Source organism: Manis javanica, chromosome 9 (genome assembly GCF_040802235.1).
Source record: "Manis javanica isolate MJ-LG chromosome 9, MJ_LKY, whole genome shotgun sequence".
Taxonomy (NCBI): Eukaryota; Metazoa; Chordata; class Mammalia; order Pholidota; family Manidae; genus Manis; species Manis javanica.
Genome location: NC_133164.1, coordinates 13,242,428 through 13,263,269, shown reverse-complemented (window position 1 = coordinate 13,263,269; position 20,842 = coordinate 13,242,428). Strand labels below are relative to the sequence as shown.

Here is a 20,842-nt window from a genome sequence, read left to right as displayed (position 1 = left end):
ACTCTCATTGTTATAAAGTTAATGCTTTACATACTGATATAAAAATGAGCCTTCTTTTATCTTTCATGTCTTGGTTCTCATTTTTCTCTCTAGAGCAAAGCAGGTCCAAACTTTACTTAGCTGCACCTGTCTTAACAGTTCACTATCCTCTAACCAATCTTTAACAATTCACTGTCCTCTAACCAATCTGTGGCCTCACTGCAAACCCCCCTGTTCAGGCTGACTCCTTATTTATAGGTTTCTGTCTTGGTGTCCCCATCTTGGGTTGTGATTCCCAACCCCAGAAAAAACTTCCAGATATTATTTAACCAACATTCTTTGACCTAAGACTTTGACTTTTCTTGATGATTATATAATCTTGACAAAGTCTTGAAATGTTTTTTTTCTTTCTTAAAAAGGTGAAAGAAAAGAATAGCTTGCTTTGATAAAAGGCAAAAACCCGAGATTAAGCCTTTTGCATTTATGATTAGCTGGAATATTAGGCATCATTTTCTCAGCACAATCATTTTATCCTAACAAATTACAAACTCTCAAATTGAAAACCAGGCAACTAATCAAATAGCAACATATAAAATTTATTACCTTACTAAAATTATAAGTTTTTGCTATTTTAGGAATAAATTCAAGAAAATAAAATATGCTTATTACCTTCTTGGGTTAAATAATACATGTTCTTTGTTATTACAGCACTCTTATCTTGTGAATCCAAGAAAAAGAATGTAGAGAAATCTTCAATATCAGCAGTTACTGAAAATTTTCATATTAAATGTTAAATAACAAATTAATAGAACATTCACAATTCAGTAAGCATTTGTGAAAGTATATGAAAGGATTATTTTACCTGATGTAGATATTAAATTAAGGTACTGTGGTTTAGTGTGCAAAATCAAAGGATTTATACGAGGTACAACATTGTTCTTATCCATAAGGAAATCAATGGCATTTGTTTGGTCATTTATTGTGCCCTAAAATAACAAAAATGTTATTCAGATAACATTGGCAACTTATATGCATATGTTTTCAAGTTGTGCAGAGATTACATACAAAGACTACTTAATCTGAAATAAATCAATAAATAGTATGCAATTTTGGATTCTTGAAGTTTCCTATAAAAACTTGAATTTTCTTTCCAATTAAGCAATTTTTTGACACGATTATACACAGATAAATTTAAACAATTAGTTACTACTTTTAAGAACCACTACCAAATGATAAGGACAGAAATTTTCACAAAATTAACTTTTGCTATCAAAAAATTTTAATACAAATCATATCATTTATTATATATTTTCTCATAAATGTCTACTTACCATTAAAACTTCCTTTTGTAAATATACAGTTGCATCCATCATTTTGTGAAGAACAGCCGTTTCTAGTTCATTAATATTCAGCTCTTCAGGGTTAAAGGATTCACCGTTATAAAGAGCTTGAGGCAAAGGGCCCAGGCCAGTCATTTCATAAAAGTTTGCTCCTGCCTATTCGGTTAAGAAATATCAGAGTTAAACAGAATATGGCCGCCTGTAAAAGAAATATGCAAGAAAGAGATAGGGAGAAACTGCCACATTTTCATAAACCATAGGAAAAAAAGTTAACTTTGCTAATTTTATTTTTCCTTTCCAAACATTATTTAAAGGAACTTAACCTACATTGAGCAAGAATCAGGGAACTCTCCATAAAGGGCAACATAGTACATAGTTCAGATTTTGAGCCTCCCAGTCCCTGTTGCAACTTACTCAGCTCTGATATTGTCAAGCAAAACACTGATACACAATTCAGGAATGAATGAATGAATGTCAAAAAAACTCAGTATTTATAAAAACAGGCAGTGGAAGAGCTGAATTTGGCCCATGGGCTGGAGTTTGCTGATCCTCAGAGTATGATATTTATTTATTTTTTTTAAAAAACGATTTATCTGTATTACCCCTGCTTTTATTTGTTTTTTTAAAATTTTTTTTAATTTAATTTTTTTTTTAATTTTTTTATTGAGACATAATTGACCTATAATAGTGTGTACATTTAAGGTATACAATGTATTGATGTGATACACTTATATATTACAACATGATTACCACCTTGACATTAGCAAACACCTCCATCATGTCACATGATTATCATTTCTTTTTTTGTGGTGAAAACATTTAAGATCTAGTCTCTTAGCAATTTTTTTTTTTGAGAGGGCATCTCTCATATTTATTGATCAAATTGTTGTTAACAACAATAAAATTCAGTATAGGGGGGTCAACGCTCAATGTACAATCATTAATCCATCTCAAGCCTAATTCTCGTCAGTCTCCAATTTTCTGAAGCTTTTATTTGTTTAATAAACATTTATTGACTTCATGTCACTAGCACCTGCTAGACCCTGTGAGTAGAGCTAATGTCTGCCCTCAAGGGATTCATATATATCTATATATTCCATCAGAATGGAGGTGCACAAAAGGCTCTATGGGAGGCCAGGAAAGCAGCATCTGACGAAGCTTGAGTACAGACAGGAAGGGATCAGAGAAGGCCTCTGTTCAGGGGTGGCATTCAGAGTCTTAATGGCTGTGTAAAAATTTGCTAGGGACTTAAAGTGGAGAAAGAGCATCTAAATGAAAAGACAGCATAGCAAAGAATGGAGAGGAAGAGAGAACACAGCACATTCAAGCACGGCAAGTAATTTTCTAAGTTTCCAGTGGGGACTGTTTTACATGGAGGAAGACTCCTTCCATAGAGGGTCAGAGGGAAAGCTAGAGATCAGATCATGAAGATTCTCGACATTTGGATTTTACTTTGTGAATGATAAAAGTCACTAAACAATTCATTCATTTGCTATTCAATACTATGTGTTATAATAATAATTATTATCTCCAACATTCTCACAATACTCTGTGAAGCTAAGTACTATTATTACACTCATTTTAAAGATGATGAAACAGATACAGAGAGACTAAGTCAATTCCAATGCCATACAGCTTGTTACATTTTGGAAACAGAATTTGTGTTTAGATCTGTCTAACCAAGAGTCTGACATCTTAACCACTGGACTGGACTGTGCATCAGTCTTATGAATGCATATAAATGAAATGCAAACTCTATCCTAACGAAACATAGTTTAACAAGAGTGAAAGATGGATGGAAGAAAAACAAATCTGAAAGATGGCGGCGTGAGTAGAGCTGCGGAAATCTCCTCCCAAAACCACATACATTTTTGAAAATACAACAAAGAAAACTCTTCCTAAAAGAGAGACCAGAAGACAGGACAACAGCCAGACCACATCCACACCTGCAAGAACCCAGCACCTCGCGAAGGGGGTAAGATACAAGCTCTGGCCTGGTGGCAGGACTTGAGCACCCCACACCCCAGCTCCCGGGGGGAGGAGAGGAGTCAGAGCAGGGAGGGAGAGGGAGCCCAGGACTGCTAAATACCCAGCCCCAGCCCCAGCCATCCGCGCCAGAGCACAGACACAGTGCGTGTCTGGGGTGTTGGAAAACAGGGAAACAGGACAGTACGACCTGTGAGCAGGTCCCTGCAGATGTTGCACCCGGGACAAAGAAAAGCGAGTGCTGTTTGGAAGTCTTAAAGGGACAGGGACCCCACAGCCGGACGGAAGCATCCTGGGACACTTAGTCCAGCAGCAGGGAATCTGGGGATCTCTGGGCACTCTAACCCCCTGGGCACCAGGGAGCACGGAAGCCCCCTCACAGAGATAAATAGCCTCCCTGCCGTTCCCCCTCCAACGCAGCTCCACCATATCGGAGCAGCAGCCCAAGGCAGGCCACGCCCACAGAACAGTGGAGATAAGCTCCATAGCAGGAATCAGGAAGCCTTTTCTGCATGCAGCTGCCCAGCACAAGCCACTAGAGGTCGCTGTTCTCCCAGGAGAGGAAGGCCACAAACCAACAAGAAGGGAAGTTCTTCCAGCCGTCACTTGTGCCAGCTCTGCAAACTATCTCTATCACCATGAAAAGGCAAAAATTACAAGCAGACAAAGATCACAGAGACAACACCATAGAAGGAGACAGACCTAACCAGTCTTCCTGAAAAAGAATTCAAAATAAAAATCATAAACATGCTGACGGAGATGCAGAGAAATATACAAGAGCTAAGGGATGAAGTCCGGAGGCAGATTACAGATGCCAGGAAGATTACAGAAGTAAAACAAACTCTGGAAAGATTTATAAGCAGAATGGAAAGATGCAAGAGGCCATTGATGGAATAGAAACCAGAGAACAGGAACGCATAGAAGCTGACATAGAGAGAGATAAAAGGATCTCCAGGAATGAAACAATATTAAGAGAACTGTGTGACCAATCCAAAAGGAACAATATCCATATTATAGGGGTACCAGAAGAAGAAGAGAGAGAAAAACGGATAGAAAGTGTCTTTGAAGAAATAATTGCTGAAAACTTCCCCAAACTGGGGGAGGAAATAATCAAACAGACCACAGAAATACACAGAGCTCCCAACAGAAAGGACCCAAGAAGGACAACACCAAGACACATAATAATTAAAATGGCAAAGATCAAGGACAAGGAAAGAGTTTTAAAGGCAGCTAGAGAGAAAAAGGTCATCTATAAAGGAAAACCCATCAGGCTATCATCAGACTTCTCAACAGAAACCTTACAGGCCAGAAGAGAATGGCATGATATATTTAATGCAATGAAACAGAAGGGCCGTGAACCAAGGATACTGTATCCAGCACGATTATAATTCAAATATGAAGGAGGGATAAAACAATTCCCAGACAAGCAAAAGTTGAGGGAATTTGCTTCCCACAAACCACCTCTACAGGGTATTTTAGAGAGACTGTTCTAGATGGGAGTACTCCTAAGACTAAACAGATGTCACCAGAGAAAATAAAATCACAGCAAAGAAAGTAGACCAACCAAATACTAACTAAAGGAAAAAATAAAATCATCTACCCACTAAAAGCAGTTAAAGGAAACACGAAAGAGCACAGAATAAAACAACCAACATATAAAGAATGGAGGAGGAGGAATAAGAAGGGAGAGAAGAAAAGAATCTCCAGACAGTGTATATAACAGCTCAATAAGTGAGCTAAGTTAGGCAGTAAGATACTAAAGAAGCTAACCTTGAACCTTTGGTAACCATGAATTTAAAGCCTGCAATGGCAAAAAGTACATATTTTTCAATAGTCACCCTAAATTTAAATGGACTTAATGCACCAATCAAAAGACACAGAGTAATAGAATGGATAAAAAAGCAAGACCCATCTATATGCTGCTTACAAGAAACTCACCTCAAACCCAAAGATATGCACAGACTAAAAGTCAAGAGATGGAAAAACATATTTGAGGCAAACAACAGAGAGAAGAAAGCAGGGTTGCAGTACTAATATCAGACAAAATAGACTTCAAAACAAAGAAAGTAACAAGAGATAAAGAAGGACACTACATAATGATAAAGGGCTCAGTACAACAAGAGGATATAACCATTCTAAATATATATGCACCCAACACAGGAGCACCAGCATATGTGAAACAAATACTAACAGAACTAAAGGGGTAAATAGACTGCAATGCATTCATGTTAGGAGACTTCAACACACCACTCACCCCAAAGGACAGATCCAGTGGGCAGAAAATATGTAAGAACATAGAGGCACTGAACAACACCCTAGAACAGATGGACCTAATAGACATCTATAGAACTCTACATCCAAAAGCAACAGGATATACATTCTTCTCAAGTGCACATGGAACATTCTCCAGAATAGACCACATACTAGGCCACAAAAAGAACCTCAGTAAACTCAAAAAGATTGAAATCCTACCAACCAACTTTTCAGACCACAAAGGTATAAAACTAGAAATAAATTGTACAAAGAAAGCAAAAAGGCTCACAAACACATGGAGGCTTAACAACATGCTCTTAAATAATCAATGGATAAATGACCAAATTAAAATGGAGACCCAGCAATATATGGGAACAAATGACAACAACAACACAAAGCCCCAACAACTGTGGTACGCAGCAAAAGCAGTCTTAAGAGGAAAGTATATAGCAATCCAGGCATATTTAAAGAAGGAAGAACAATCCCAAATGAATAGTCTAATGTCACAATTATCGAAACTGGAAAAAGAAGAACAAATGAGGCCTATGGTGAGCAGAAGGAGGGACACAATAAAGATCAGAGAAGAAATAAATAAAATTGAGAAGAATAAAACAATAGAAAAAAATCAATGAAACCAAGAGCTGGTTCTTTGAGAGAATAAACAAAATAGATAAGCCTCTAGCCAAACTTATTAAGAGAAAAAGAGAATCAACACACATCAACAGAATCAGAAATGAGAAAGGAAAAATCACGACAGACCCCACAGAAATACAAAGAATTATTAGAGAATACTATGAAAACCTATATGCTAACAAGCTGGAAAACCTAGGAGAAATGGACAATTTCCTAGAAAAATACAACCTTCCAAGACTGACACAGAAAGAAACAGAATATCTAAACAGACCAATTACCAGCAACGAAATTGAAGCGGTAATCAGAAAACTACGCAAGAACAAAACCCCCGGGCCAGATGGAATTATCTCGGAATTTTATCAGACACACAGAGAAGATGTAATACCCATTCTCCTTAAAGATTTCCAAGAAATAGAAGAGGAGGGAATACTGCCAAACTCATTCTATGAAGCCAACATCACCCTAATACCAAAACCAGGCAAAGACCCCACCAAAAAAGAAAATTATAGACCAATATCCCTGATGAACATACATGCAAAAATACTCAACAAAATATTAGCATACGGAATTGAAAAATACATCAAAAGGATCATACATCAAGATCAAGTGGGATTCATCTCAGGGATGCAAGGATCATACAACATTCAAAAATCCATCAACATCATCCACCACATCAACAAAAAGAAGGACAAAAACTACATGATCATCTCCATAGATGCTGAAAAATCATTCGACAAAATTCAACATCCATTCATGATAAAAACTCTCAGCAAAATGGGTATAGAGGGCAAGTACCTCAACATAATAAAGGACATATATGATAAACCCACAGCTAACATCATACTGAACAGCGAGAAGCTGAAAGCTTTTCCTCTGAGATTGGGAACTAGACAGGGATGCCCACTCTCCCCACTGTTATTCAACATATTACTGGAGGTCCTAGCCATGGCAGTTAGACAAAACAAAGAAATACAAGGAATCTAGAATGGTAAAGAAGAAGTTAAACTGTCACTATTTGCAGATGACATGATATTGTACATAGAAAATCCTAAAGACTCCACTCCAAAACTACTAGAACTGATACTGGAATACAGCAAAGTTGCAGGATACAAAATTAACACACAGAAATCTGTGGCTTTACTATACACTAAAAATGAACCAATAGAAAGAGAAATCAGGAAAACAACTCCATTCACAATTGCATCAAAAAGAATAAAATTACTAGGAATAAACCTAACCAAAGAAGTGAAAGACCTATACTCTGAAAACTACAGGACACTCTTAAGAGAAATTAAAGGGGACACTAACAAATGGAAACTTATCCCATGCTCTTGGCTGGGAAGAATTAATATCATCAAAATTGCCATCCTGCCCAAAGCAATATACAGATTTGATGCAATCCCTATCAAATTACCAGCAACATTCTTCAATGAACTGGAACAAACAGTTCAAAAATTCATATGGAAACACCAAAGACCCGGATAGCCAAAGCAATCCTGAGAAAGAAAAATAAAGTACGGGGGATCTCACTCCCCAACTTCAAGCTCTACTACAAAGCCATAGTAATCAAGACAATTTGGTACTGGCACAAGAACAGAGCCACAGACCAGTGGAACAGATTAGAGACTACAGACATTAACCCAAACATATATGGTCAATTAATATTTGATAAAGGAGCCATGGACATACAATGGGGAAATGACAGTCTCTTCAACAGATGGTGCTGGCAAAACTGGACAGCTACATGTAAGAGAATGAAACTGGACCATAGTCTAACCCCATATACAAAAGTAAATTTGAAATGGATCAAAGACCTGAATGTAAGCCATGCAACCATAAAACTCTTAGAAAAAAACATAGGCAAAAATCTCTTAGACATAAACATGAGTGACCTCTTCTTGAATATATCTCCCTGGGCAAGGAAAACAAAAGCAAAAATAAACAAGTGGGACTTATTTAGCTGAAAAGGTTCTGTACAGCAAAAGACACCATCAATAAAACAAAAAGGTACCTTACAGTATAGGAGAATATATTTGTAAATGACAGATCTGATAAAGGTTTGACATCCAAAATATATAAAGAGCTCACCCAACTCAACAAACAAAAAACAAATAATCCAATTAAAAAATGGGCAGAGGAACTGAACAGACAGTTCTCCAAAAAAGAAATTCAGATGGCCAACAGACACATGAAAAGATGCTCCACATCGCTAGTCATCAGAGAAATGTAAATTAAAACCACAATGAGATATCACCTCATAGCAGTAAATATGGCTACCATCCAAAAGACAAACAACAACAAATGTTGGCGAGGTTGTGGAGAAAGGGGAACCTTCTTACACTGCTGATGGGAATGTACATTAGTTCAACCATTGTGGAAAGCAGTATGGAGGTTCCTCAAAATGCTCAAAATAGACTTACCATTTGACCCAGGAATTCCACTCCTAGGAATTTACCCTAGGAATGCAGCACTCCACTTTGAAAAAGACAGATGCACCCCTATGTTTATTGCAGTACTATTTACAATAGCCAAGAATTGGAAGCAACCTAAGTGTCCATCAGTAGATGAATGGATAAAGAAGATGTGGTACATATACACAATAGAATACTACTCAGCCATAAGAAGAGGAAAAATCCTACCATTTGCAACAACATGGATGGAGCTAGAGGGTATTATGCTCAGTGAAATATGCCAAGTGGAGAAAGAGAAATACCAAATGATTTCACTCATCTGTGGAGTATAAGAACAAAGGAAAAACTGAAGGAACAAAACAGCAGCAGAATCACAGAACCCAAGAATGGACTAACAGGTACCAAAGGGAAAGGGACTGGGAGGGTGTCTGGGTAGGGAGGGATAAGGGGGGGGAAGAAGAAAGGAGGTATTATGATTAGCATGCAGAATGTGGTGGGGTGGGAGAAAGGGGAGGGCTGTGCAACACAGAGAAGACAAGTAGTGATTCTACAACATTTTGCTATGCTGAGGGACAGTGACTGTAATGGGGTTTGTGGGGGGGACTTGGTATAGGGGAGAGCCTAGTAAACATAATATTCTTCATGTAATTGTAGATTAATGATAACAAAAAAGAAAAAAGAGAAAGAAAAGGGGGATTACTACCTGACAGGATAAAACTAACTGCAAATCAACGATTAATGCACGCTTTACATATTCTTAATTTTGATCTTTCAAAGTGTGTCAGATGATCAGCTATGGAAGTACATTTTTCTGATAATATTCCTTTCTCTTAAAAAAAAAGCAGTTCCTGTGTGGTGATCTCCAATAGGTTCTTCACATGGTATAAAGGTCATATCAAAGTGTGGGCAAAGGGTTTGTTTGTGTTTAGACAGAGGATCAAAGCCTAATTTGGCTACACAGAAAACGAATTAAGATATGATATGAAGAACTTCCAACATCAACATCCTCTGGAAGAGTCATTCCAGAAGATGAACATCAAAAAACTTCAACAAAGATCCTGGCGCTGCTGCAGTTGTAGCTGCAGTCATCCCACCAGTTCCTGGACTTGCCATTGGAATGAAGAAGGAGATATCTAAGCTGGCCTGTGCATACAGTAAAACAACAAATTTGACTGGATCTATACTGTTGGAACTCAACCAACAATTAGGAGAAGTGCAAGTTGCAGTACTCCAAAATCGTGTGACCATAGACTATTTACTGTTAAAAGAAGACATGGGATGTGAACAGTTCCCAGGAATGTGTTGTTTTAATTTGTCTGATTTTTCTCAAACTATTCAAATTCAGTTAGACAATATCCATCATATCATTGATAAGTTTTCACAAATGCCTAGGGTACCTAACTGGTTTTCTTGGTTTCACTGGATATGGCTGGTAATTGTAGGTCTGCTTTTGTTATGTAGCTGCATTCCTATTATGTTAATGTGTGTGTGCAATTTAATTAGTAGTTTAAAACCTATACATGCTTAAGTTACTCTACAAGAAGATATGTCAAAGAAATAATCAATCATCCCATGTTTTCTTCCGTCTGCTACCTCTATAGCTTTTCCTTCCTAATTACAACCCTTTAGTAGAATTCGTGTCTCATATCGAAATTACTGTGTATTATAATTCTTCCAAGTGGTAAAGATACCTCAAGACAAATGCTGGGCATAGAAGCCACAGGGCATAAATCTGCAAAGAAGTAAAAAGCTAACCTTTTCAAAGAATATTTCTTCTCTCTCACTTACCAATTTTACATTTCCCTGTATGGCCCCGGAAGATGACTGGTTAGCCAGAGACGGGTAAGATTCCTCAAGGGAGGAACAACCTAAGACAGGCACAGTCGCAGGGGGGCCATCAGGTGAGAAATTGGGGATGAACAGAGGTGAGGCTTAGAACCTCACCCCCCCTGTTTTGACAGAAATCTTCCACATCCATGGATGTTTTGTTGCCCTTGTCTAGCTTGGATTAATACTTAGTCTATAGGCACACACCTGATCATCTACATTTGCCCTCTTACAGCACTAAACTATGTTTTCTACCTTTATCTTGCATCTACCTACCACTTCAGCATTTTATTAAAAAAAATAATAATAATAATAAGGGAGAAATGTGGGATTCACATATAAATCAAGTATAAAAATCAAATGAATAATCATATTTGACCTGATTGTTTATAGTTCATGATGCATGATCAAAACCGAAAGTTTCTGTGATATGACTGCCCTTGTACTGTTCACCATGTAAGAACTGATTCACTGTGTAAGACCTTGTTCACCATGTAAGAACTTGCTTGTTATGCTTCAGAAGATTGGAGACTGTTGAGATATAGGCTTGGGGTTGATTAATGACTGTGCATTGAGTCCCCTATACAGAATTTTATTGTTGTTAACAACCATTTGATCAATAAATAATTCATAAGTCTCAAAACAAAAAGGAATACAGATCAGAAAGGAAAAAATAACATGCGTCTATTTGCAGGTGACATGATCATCAACATAGAAAGCCCCTAGGAATCTACAAAAAAATACTTCTGGAACTAATAAATGAGTTCAGCAAGGTTGCAGAATACAAGATCAACTGTTAGTTATGTGTCTATATTATAGCAATGGACATGAGGAAATTGAAATTAAAATGACAATAGAATTTACAATTGTTCACAAAAATTAAATAAGAGTAGGTCTAATGAAACAAAACTGTATACTAAAAATGGCAAAACACTGGTGAAAAAATCAAAAAAGATTTAAATAAATGGAGTATTATAATAAAAAAAAAAGAAAAAAAACACAAATCTGAATGTAGTATCCAGGGGTAAGAAGGAAGGCAGGGCCAATTCCATCTAGGAAGAGGGCTTATGACAAATAGTATGATCAGAACTGCTTTTTTAAAAGTAGGACTTGTGGCACCAACACAAAGGACGAGGTTGGAGCAGGCACTGGAGATGCCAGGGCAGGGGCTACGGTAGGTGTGGTGAAGAAACGGGAAAGCAGAACAGAAATCAGTGGTGATGGACAAGGAGAAAATGAAGCCATTTCTGAAATCTTTAGCTAGCAGAATGATACAACACAATGATCTATTATTGCTCAGAATGGAGTGAGGGAAAGGAAATAGTTCAGGAAGACTTATCAGGCTTCTGCCATAGGTGGCCTGGGAGAATTATGCTGCTCCCCTTTAGGATGGGCACAGAGGAAAAGGTTTGGGGTAACAAGGAAGGTGATGGGCTGGGTTTGAGATTCTTTTGATTTAAGATGCTTAAGGGCAATCCAACAGGCAGCTGTATACATGGGTATGGACCTCAAGAAAGATGTCCCTGCTGGAAATGCAGGCCCTCTCCTGATTTACTCTATGATTTCCAGTTAGACAACAGCCCATTCCAAAAGCTTTACTTGCTACAAATAAGCCAATGACCCTGAATTTTATACTTTCCACCCATACCTCTCTCTGAGCTATGGACACACATAGACAGTCGCTCATTTCTGGTCTCCTCCGGACATCCCATCTCCTCAGGTTGTGAGAACTGAGGGGATCTCATTCCCATGCCTCCCACCTTGGCTGTGGCATTGTGACCCTCCTGGGCAGTTATTCACATGAACCCTGGGAGTCACCCTGACAGTTTCTCATCTCCCTCTACCCCATCCAGTCCAGCAACAGGTCCTAGGCTGTACTTCCTGAATAACTCATTGTGCTCATTTTTCTCTGTCTCTATTTCTTCCAAGGCCTGCTAGCCCAACTCGCCCCTACGTGTTTCCTGACCCATCTCTCCACACTCACTTTTACCCTCTAGAAACCTATTCCAAATAATGCAGAATACTCTTTCAAACAAAACACACATCACTGTCACTCCACTCCTTAAAACTTTACAGGTTGTTTCACTGTTGTCAGGTTCACCCTGTGCAATCAGGCCCCTCATCTGATGAACTTTCCCCCACAACACAAACTGGCTATCTCTACAGCAGCACCAATTCATCTTAGGTCCTTCACAACTCAGGACCACTAAACATTTTTCTCTGCAATGTTCATGTCCTACCCTTTCTTGTTTTCTTCTGTCCAACTCCTCTCCCACTTCAGAACCCAGCTTAAAGGTCACTGATTCAGAGCAGCATCCCTTACCACAGCTGGGCACCAATCCCTCTTTCATTCTGGGTGTTGTGTATCTGGTGGGCCCTTCCAATGAAGATAAACACCCGTCAGTTCAGGGAATTTCTGTGCTATCTCTCTGATGCTCTCTTTCCTTTGCTCTCTGTTCTTTCTGAATCTTCTGGATTGAGTCTCTAACAGTCTACCTTTTTCTACTCTTATTTTCATTTCTTTGTCTCTTTTTGTCTCCCTGTTGTATTAGTTTTATTTTAGTTTAAATTTTCAAAAGATCTTTCTTGTCTATTCTTTCACTTTCTGTGCTTAGAACATTGCAAGTAGCCAATAAATATTTGCTAAAAGTACAGATAAAGTTTGGATGGAGAGAGAAAATTACAGGCTTATGATTTAGGGAATAAAGGCCGGAATTCACTTATTTTCTTTATGATATAGGAGTCTGAGTAATTTTGTAGGCATGAAAAAGCAAGTCAAAAAAGAAACTTATGGGACTCATGAATGTCAGAATAACTTTGGGGAGAAACAGGGAGGGGAGAAGCCCGAGCACAACCAAAGGACCATCAAGAAACAGAGTCCTGTTTAAAGAGACTTGGCAAAGTGGAGAAATGAAGAGACTGAAGAGATGCTCAGACAGGCAGTCTCAGGGGGAGGGAGGTGTAAAAGGGCACAAGCAGAAGACCACACTAAAACAATGGGCTTTGGGCTATCTGAAGAGGGCATGGCATCTTTAGTCTTCACCAAGACCCATAATGCTTTTCGTAACTTCAGGAGAAAATGACAGCAGATATCCTAGAATGGTAACACCATATAATTCTATTTTCTTGCATAATTTGATAAAATTGAGTTTCTAATTAAATATGGTAGATTTATCACACATGCTCCTCTCTCTTCACCAATTTCACTAACATGATAATTATGAATACAATCATGATGATAATGATGGCAACAAGATACAAGCCCAGAAGGATAAAGAAAAAACAGAAAAAAGATAATGAGTAGATGATCAAGGTAGAAAGCAAATTCACACCAGTGCAGACAGAAAAGGACACCAGCACTTTGCAGTATCCCTGATGGCTGAAGACCCAGAGACACTTGGATCTTGGAAAGGACAAGGCAGGCAGCAGAAAATACTTTTTGAGTCTATACACAGAACAGTTACACATCCAGGTCCCTCTCTGAACCCTGAAAAGCCAAACTCTTCTGCTTTTCCTTATTCTCTGTTGTCACTGAATCACAAAGGCTCTAAACTTGATTTTCAGGTGTGATGTGATGGAAGGTTGAGAAGGGGGATAAAAACCAGGTGGGAGATTAAAAGAAAGGTCACATTTCTTCAGGCCAAGCCAGTCACCACATGCTGTTTCTGGATGTATCCTACCCCCAGTTCCCACCCTATACCCTCTCAATTGCCACATGTACTCCTACCGAGAGGAAAATCAAGAATTCTCATTTGAAGAACTTGCATGCTGCAACAGACTGTCAATGTTAGAAAAGACATTTGTTGGTCCTTTAATTGAAAAAGATCAGCTCAGCTCCCACCAGCCAAAGAAACCCGTTTATTTGTATCATCTTTTTAGGGTTTCACACTTACATGTGAAAGACAAATGGGCAACATAAGACATCTGACATATGCTTCAAACATTTGTTTGGGAAGAAAGCTATGGAAGACAGAGACAATGCAGGGAGCAGAGCAACACATCAAAACATTAACACTGTTAGATCAAACAAGATAGTATGTCCATGAAAGAAAAACTGGATGCTACAAAAAAGGAAAAGGACACAAGATGTTCACCAGAAAATTAAAAAAAAAAAACTGCATAAAAAAACCCATAGAGACTCAACTCAGAAGATTCAGAAAGAACAGAGAAAAGGGGGAAAACAGAGTGGTAACAAAGAAATTCCCAGAATTGGTGGTGAATCTCCATTAGAAGGAACTCACTGAATATACCCAAAACATTTAATGAAAGAGAATTAAGACAAAGACATATTATCACGAAGTTTGAAGTTTCCAAACAACAGCAATAAAAGGATCCTAAAAGCTTTCAAACAAGATAAATAAATAAATAAATAAATCTAGCGGAAACAAAGGAATTAAAATCAGAATGATCATTTATCTTGGTAGTCCAGTAGAAGCTGGGAGACAGTAAAGCAAGCCTTTAAAACCTGGAAGAAAGGTGATTACCCAGTCCAACTATCAATAAAATGCAAATATAAAGTAAGATTTTTAAATATAAAAGAATGCGAATAATTTTTCTCTCATGCATATTCGCTTGAGAGAAGTAAAATCAGAAATAAACCAGAAAGAGGAAGGGCATAGTGTTCATGAAACCCTCCTCTTTTTGGTTTATTTCTAATTTTACTTCTCTCAAGCGAATATGCACACCCTTGGTGCTTGTGTAGGGGAGGGAAGGTGCTGGTTTAATTGTTATATTTATTTGTAAGGAAAATTCTGATTAGGTTAGCTGACCGATCTCTTGAATATTTGGATACATTTGTAATAGGTAGAAAACTACATGAATGGGTAAAAAAATGGGAGTAATTCTTAAAGCTAAAAAAAGTTAAAAAATGGGAAAGACAGTGATAGAATATTTGACTTACTAACAATGATATTTAAAAAACCACACATGCTAAATATTCACCTAAAATGTATTAAAAACAGATCTGGTATTCAGCTGGTTTGCACTGTACAGGCTTTATCAATTCTTAATATACTGAAATATTTCTGTACCAGTTGGTAAATAACTGTTGTCTTGGGATGGCAGTTTCCTCCATGTAAACCAATGTGAGCTCTTTCCCAGACCTTCAGCGTCAATGACTCAGCCTCACTGGGGCCTGTACGTCCCTCAGCACGAGGGCCTCCGGGACTCTGCTCCAGGTCTAGGATCTGCTCTAACTGGTTCTTTCTGACTGGCTGCTCTTGAGGCCACAACAGTTTTTAAATATTTTAAGTAATACACCCGGACTGGGGGAGACCAAAGTGAAACAAGTGGGGTGGAAGAGAGCTCATCTTCAATACGCTAACAGAAACTCAGCAAATATATCTAAAATTCAAGATGTGCTCCTGCAATTTGAGAAATACAAAAGAGTAAGATAAGGTTCCTTTTCTTGAAGTACTTACAGTCCAGTTGGAAAGGAAATTGACATCCACGTGTAGTATGTATGAAAAAGGTGGTTAATAAGAAACAGTAATACTGGGTTGTGAATGCCACTATACAAGGATAACATGTGTTGACTCAGATACTTGTATGGCAAATGATAAAGTAGTTCATTTTGGCTATATATTATCTTAATTTAAATGCATTTGCATCAGCATATGTCACTGTTACATTTTTCTAGAATAGATATGAATAAATTAATCCACTTCTCTCCTCATACAAGTTAGATTATCAACAGTATTTCAATATATTGAAATTAAATAAATACCTTGAATATTTCTTGCCTAGCTGTTCTTAGGAACATATTTTGTTTAAATGCACTTAATATCCTCAGGTATATGGGTATTATAAAAGGCTTTAAATGCTATAGTTAATTTGAATGAGAAGAGGTTTCTTAAGAAATAGAGCATATACAACTTAGTGAAAAACAAAATAAGTAGTTTCAGATTAATAACAAGGGAAAATCAATCAAAAAAAGTTTTTTACTTTCAAACGAGAAACGATTCTTAGTATCACCATGCTGCACCTATCAGTCATGCTTAAGAGATGGTGTTTGCAGAAGTGTTAGTCCCTAAGGAAGGTCAGGTTTGAATAGAGATTGTACTCTATCACTTAGCAAAAAGCTACTGGAAAAAAACAGAAGAAAGAAAAAGAATGTGTAATATGTAATTATGGAATTACTTCTCGGATTCCTATAATTAACACTCAGTTTTGGCTGATATTAAAACCCAAACAGTGCAACCTTCTGCTTTCAACCACTGCAAACAGGATCCCAAATATATAAAAATTTTTATATTCCATGAGCCTATATAATCATCACAGGAATTTTTGCTCCTTTTCTCCATAATTCAGGATACCTGAAGAGTACTTGTAAAATGATTTTCTTCCTAAATGTCCTAGTGCTATGAATGACCTTATTAAATAAGATGCCTCTATGTAACTTGGCCCTAAAATAAAGCTCATCTTACTAGCTTTGTAGCTTTGCTTTTTAATTATATGAACATACAGTAATAGAAAAGAGATTAATAAAACCCTTTCTCATTTTAGAAATAACCTTCTTACATACCTAAAAAAAAATCTGTAATTCCTGCCACAGTGGCTTTTCAATCAGAGACACCACTGGAATTTTAGGTCCTTGTCTTTGCTTCCTCTTCTAGGCCCTTTCTGGACCCCACAGGCCTTACTTATGGGCTAAGCTTTGGACCTCTTACCCTAATGCCATGCCCAACCTATAGAAATGCGATCTTAATAACTGAGTGCTTTCAGTTACCTTCCTTCACTCCTGCACTTGTGTATTTTGGACGTTCTTTAAAACTGAAGCTACTGATAACCCTGCAGATATGTGGTAAGCAATTTCAGCAGAAATTTCATCATTATAGCAATTCTTCTATACGTTTTTTTACTCTATGCCCTTTGCTAGTCCCTAGAGCAGTAATTTCTAAAACTTCATTGCCCTTCTGATGTTGCATTCCTACCACATGCACGCTGGCTCTCAGGTGGCCTTGCCTCCTCATTCATTCATTCAATAGATATTTATTGATTGCACACTATGTTCCACTCACTAGGTATTGGACCCACAAGATCCAACAAGATATATGATTCCTGCTCGCATGGAGGAAAGTCTAGTGAGAAGGTAGGTACTGAGCAATTAATTACAATTAGTATTATGCAGGAGTAAGTGGTACTATTTTAGCATGTAAATTAGCATGAACAACTTAATCTCATTTAGAAGGCTAGAAAAAGCTTCCCAGTTTTCCCAAATGTTACTTTTTCCACAAGGTACCATTACAGTCAAAAGCTAATGATAATAAACACAAGCTATAAGAAAAAGGAGGGGGCATCCATAAGCACTGAGAGCAAGTCTGTGAAGTCCCTCCAATGAGAAGGAGGTGACTCATTCAAGGACCTGAAATAATGTCAATGTTACCAGAACAGAAAGAGCAAGGGAAAGAATGAGAAATGAGACTAAATTAGAATTTCATAGGGGCCAAATCCGGAGGACCTTTTCAATGCAAGTGATTGTAAACTTTGCTGTGGAGGGATATTACAAATGAGAGTGACAGGTCAGATCTGCTTTCAAAAAACTCTTATAAAATACCGACAGATTTCCATTTAGGAAATTTGAGATCTGTATGAGCATTAGAAATTCAACCCAAATGATGTTACATTTTCCTAAGTTTGGTTCTTGTTCTAACATTTATCTAAAAAGCCAGCTTTTCATTTCTTCCTAAGAAAGCACAGAATACATCCTTCAAAAGTCTATATTCAGATTTTCTATCCCGTAAGTCCTGAGAATTATCTTTTTTCATACTTTTTAAAAAAAGTTGATAGTGGCAACTTAAATACTGTGTTAAAGTCATGCCATCCAAAGTCTAAGATTCTTCTTTCTGAGGGTCTGCATCAAAATCATGAGTTAACTATATTGAGATCATTTATTCATGAGACCATAATGAATTTCTTGGATTATATTTTTGAAATTTTACATTCTAACTTACCTTTCTTTCATAATCATATAGAGAATGAATTCCCAAAATATTCCTGATATCAGCATGAGGAAATTCATTTTGGAGAACTCTCTTCACATTGTCCACAGTGAGAATATTCTGATTCTTCACTTTTTGGTACATCTGCAGAAACAGTGATATTAAAGTTAATTTCTTATAGCAATTAGTTTTCTTTCCTTTAGCATGCAGATAATATTCACAAAAAACAAGTTTTATTTTTTTTTAAGTTCTAAGCATACTATATACACACAAATGCCCTCCACACAAAGCATTTTAACCATACAGTGTATCTTCAAATAAAAATGCTTTTGTGGAATATTCTATAGTTTCCAAAACCACCACAACAAACTTAGATGTTACCGTCTATTTTGTTCCAACTCGGTACTGTGATTCTTAATAATGATTGCCTTTATTTAAAAAGGTATGTAGGATGTTTAAAGTGACTGATTTCAGAAAGCTGTATTTTCATTTCTGATTTTTCTTCAGTAAATACTTTGCCTGAGTTTCTCTGTACCTTTGTTCTCCCAGTGTGAAATGTGTTGAACACACATGCACAATGTAAGGTGTTACTCCATTACTTTTTGTCTCACATCTCCCTTCTTTACAGACCCTCTACTATGTGTGACCCAGGGACTTTCTGGGCATGGGGGAACAGCCCTGCATCAGAAGAGAAGGCATCTCTGAGCAGATGACTCAGGTGAAGCACCAATATGAACACCGAGCTCGTAGGAAGACTTCCTGGGGAAACAACCTTACAAGAAGGGACTCGTAAGTACCAACACCATTAGATGGCATTTTCATACATCAATTTTAAGAATTATTACTTTTAGTTCTGATTCACGTAAATCCTTATTGCCAGAGATGATCCTCATATCATGGCGACAGATTCTCCACATTATTCCTCAGGGTAAGCAATTAGCATTCATCTTTGTTTTCCTTTTATCAGTATAAACTTTGCAACCTATTCCTTTAAGAAGTGGTGCAGGTCTGTGATTAGATTACAGTTTATGGGCAAGTTCTCTCCTCATATTAAAACAGAACACAATGTGAATTTTAGCAACTCAAAAAAAAAAAAAAGGTCAGCCTTCCATAAAACATTAACAGGGATTAGCAAAATGAGATTTCTGAATACAGCACAAGTTATATATAAAAAGACACTGAGATTGGTCATTTTACTAATCAGTCACTTAAAGATATTAGATATTCCTACAGTATATAAGGTAGCCACAATGTCTTGAATGAGCTTACATGAATACTGATTAAATCTTCTGATCCATTTAATTTTAAAAACTGTTACGGAACTTGGTAAGCAAAAATGAATGCATATAACATATTATGTTGTGAGGCACAGATAATAAAATGAATGGTCCACATGAACAGACCCTGCAACATGGCAAACCGGCATCACCAGCACCGGTGAAGCGCAACTTCCCTCCAACCCACCTCCCTCTGTCCCCAGAGCAAGCATCCTCCTGTGTTTATCACTCCCTTACCTTTAATGTTTTGGACTTTTATCTGAATGTATTCCCATGTACTACAATATTTAGTTTCATTTGCTTGAGCTTTAAAAAGTCTATGGTAGTATGTTAGCCTTCTGTAACTTCATTATGCTTCTAACACAGACATGCCCTTGCATATCATATTCCATTATGCAAACAGACCAAAATTTTACCCATCTGTTTTACTACTGATATATATATACATATATATATGATATATATATACGGGTCATTTCCACTGTAACTACTGTGGATGATTCTGCTTGGAAGTCTCCCCTACAGCACAGATAGAAGAGTTTCTCTTGTTCGTGGTGGTGCTGGGTGTATCTGGATAATAGGCAAATTTAACTTCAAATTTTGCTACCAGATTGTTTCTCAATGTGGTTGTGCCAGTTCATATTCCTACAGGCAGTGTAGCAGTGTAAAGGCATTCCCAGTGCTCCACATTCTCATTAACATATGATATTGCCAGCTTTCTTAATTATTGCCAAAGTACATGGTGTAAATCATATCTCAGGGTAGTATTTATTTGCATTTTCTGATATGAGATAATTATCTTGTTTACCACTAATTGTAATAAATATTTATTTACCTCCATAACTTCATTAAATTTTTATTTGCCATTAATGTATCCTCTTATATTTTTAAAAATCTCTTTTATGTATTTCTTCTCTCAGGTTGTTTGTATTTTTCTTTTTGATGTGTGGGAAATACTTGTATCATGGGATGTGAATCTATTGATTTACTGATTGTATGTATTCTAAATACTTCCTTTCCTTGGCACTTACTTCCCCTCACTTCCTTAAGATATCCGTAGATGAACATTGATTTTTCATTTATAATATAGCTAAATTTGTCAGTATTTTCCTTCAGACTCATGGCTTTTTAAAACTTATCCAGGAAACCCTTAGCTCCTTTGGGGATGTAATTTCTTCTAAAAGTTTTAATGCTTT

The 20,842-nt window shown here is 37.2% G+C and overlaps 1 protein-coding gene across 2 annotated transcripts in view; it reads right to left on the bottom strand.

Moving 5' to 3' along the window:
- Window positions 1-20,842, bottom strand: part of UGGT2 (UDP-glucose glycoprotein glucosyltransferase 2) — a 178,919-nt gene that overhangs the window by 89,383 nt on the left and 68,694 nt on the right. For both annotated transcript variants that reach the window (XM_073212435.1, XM_037024986.2), the window contains exons 16-19: window positions 18,382-18,513; window positions 1,311-1,475; window positions 842-965; window positions 649-747 (exon numbers count right to left, since the gene is read on the bottom strand). In XM_073212435.1, coding sequence (XP_073068536.1) covers window positions 649-747; window positions 842-965; window positions 1,311-1,475; window positions 18,382-18,513 — 520 coding nt within the window. The remainder of the gene's footprint in view (window positions 1-648; window positions 748-841; window positions 966-1,310; window positions 1,476-18,381; window positions 18,514-20,842) is intronic.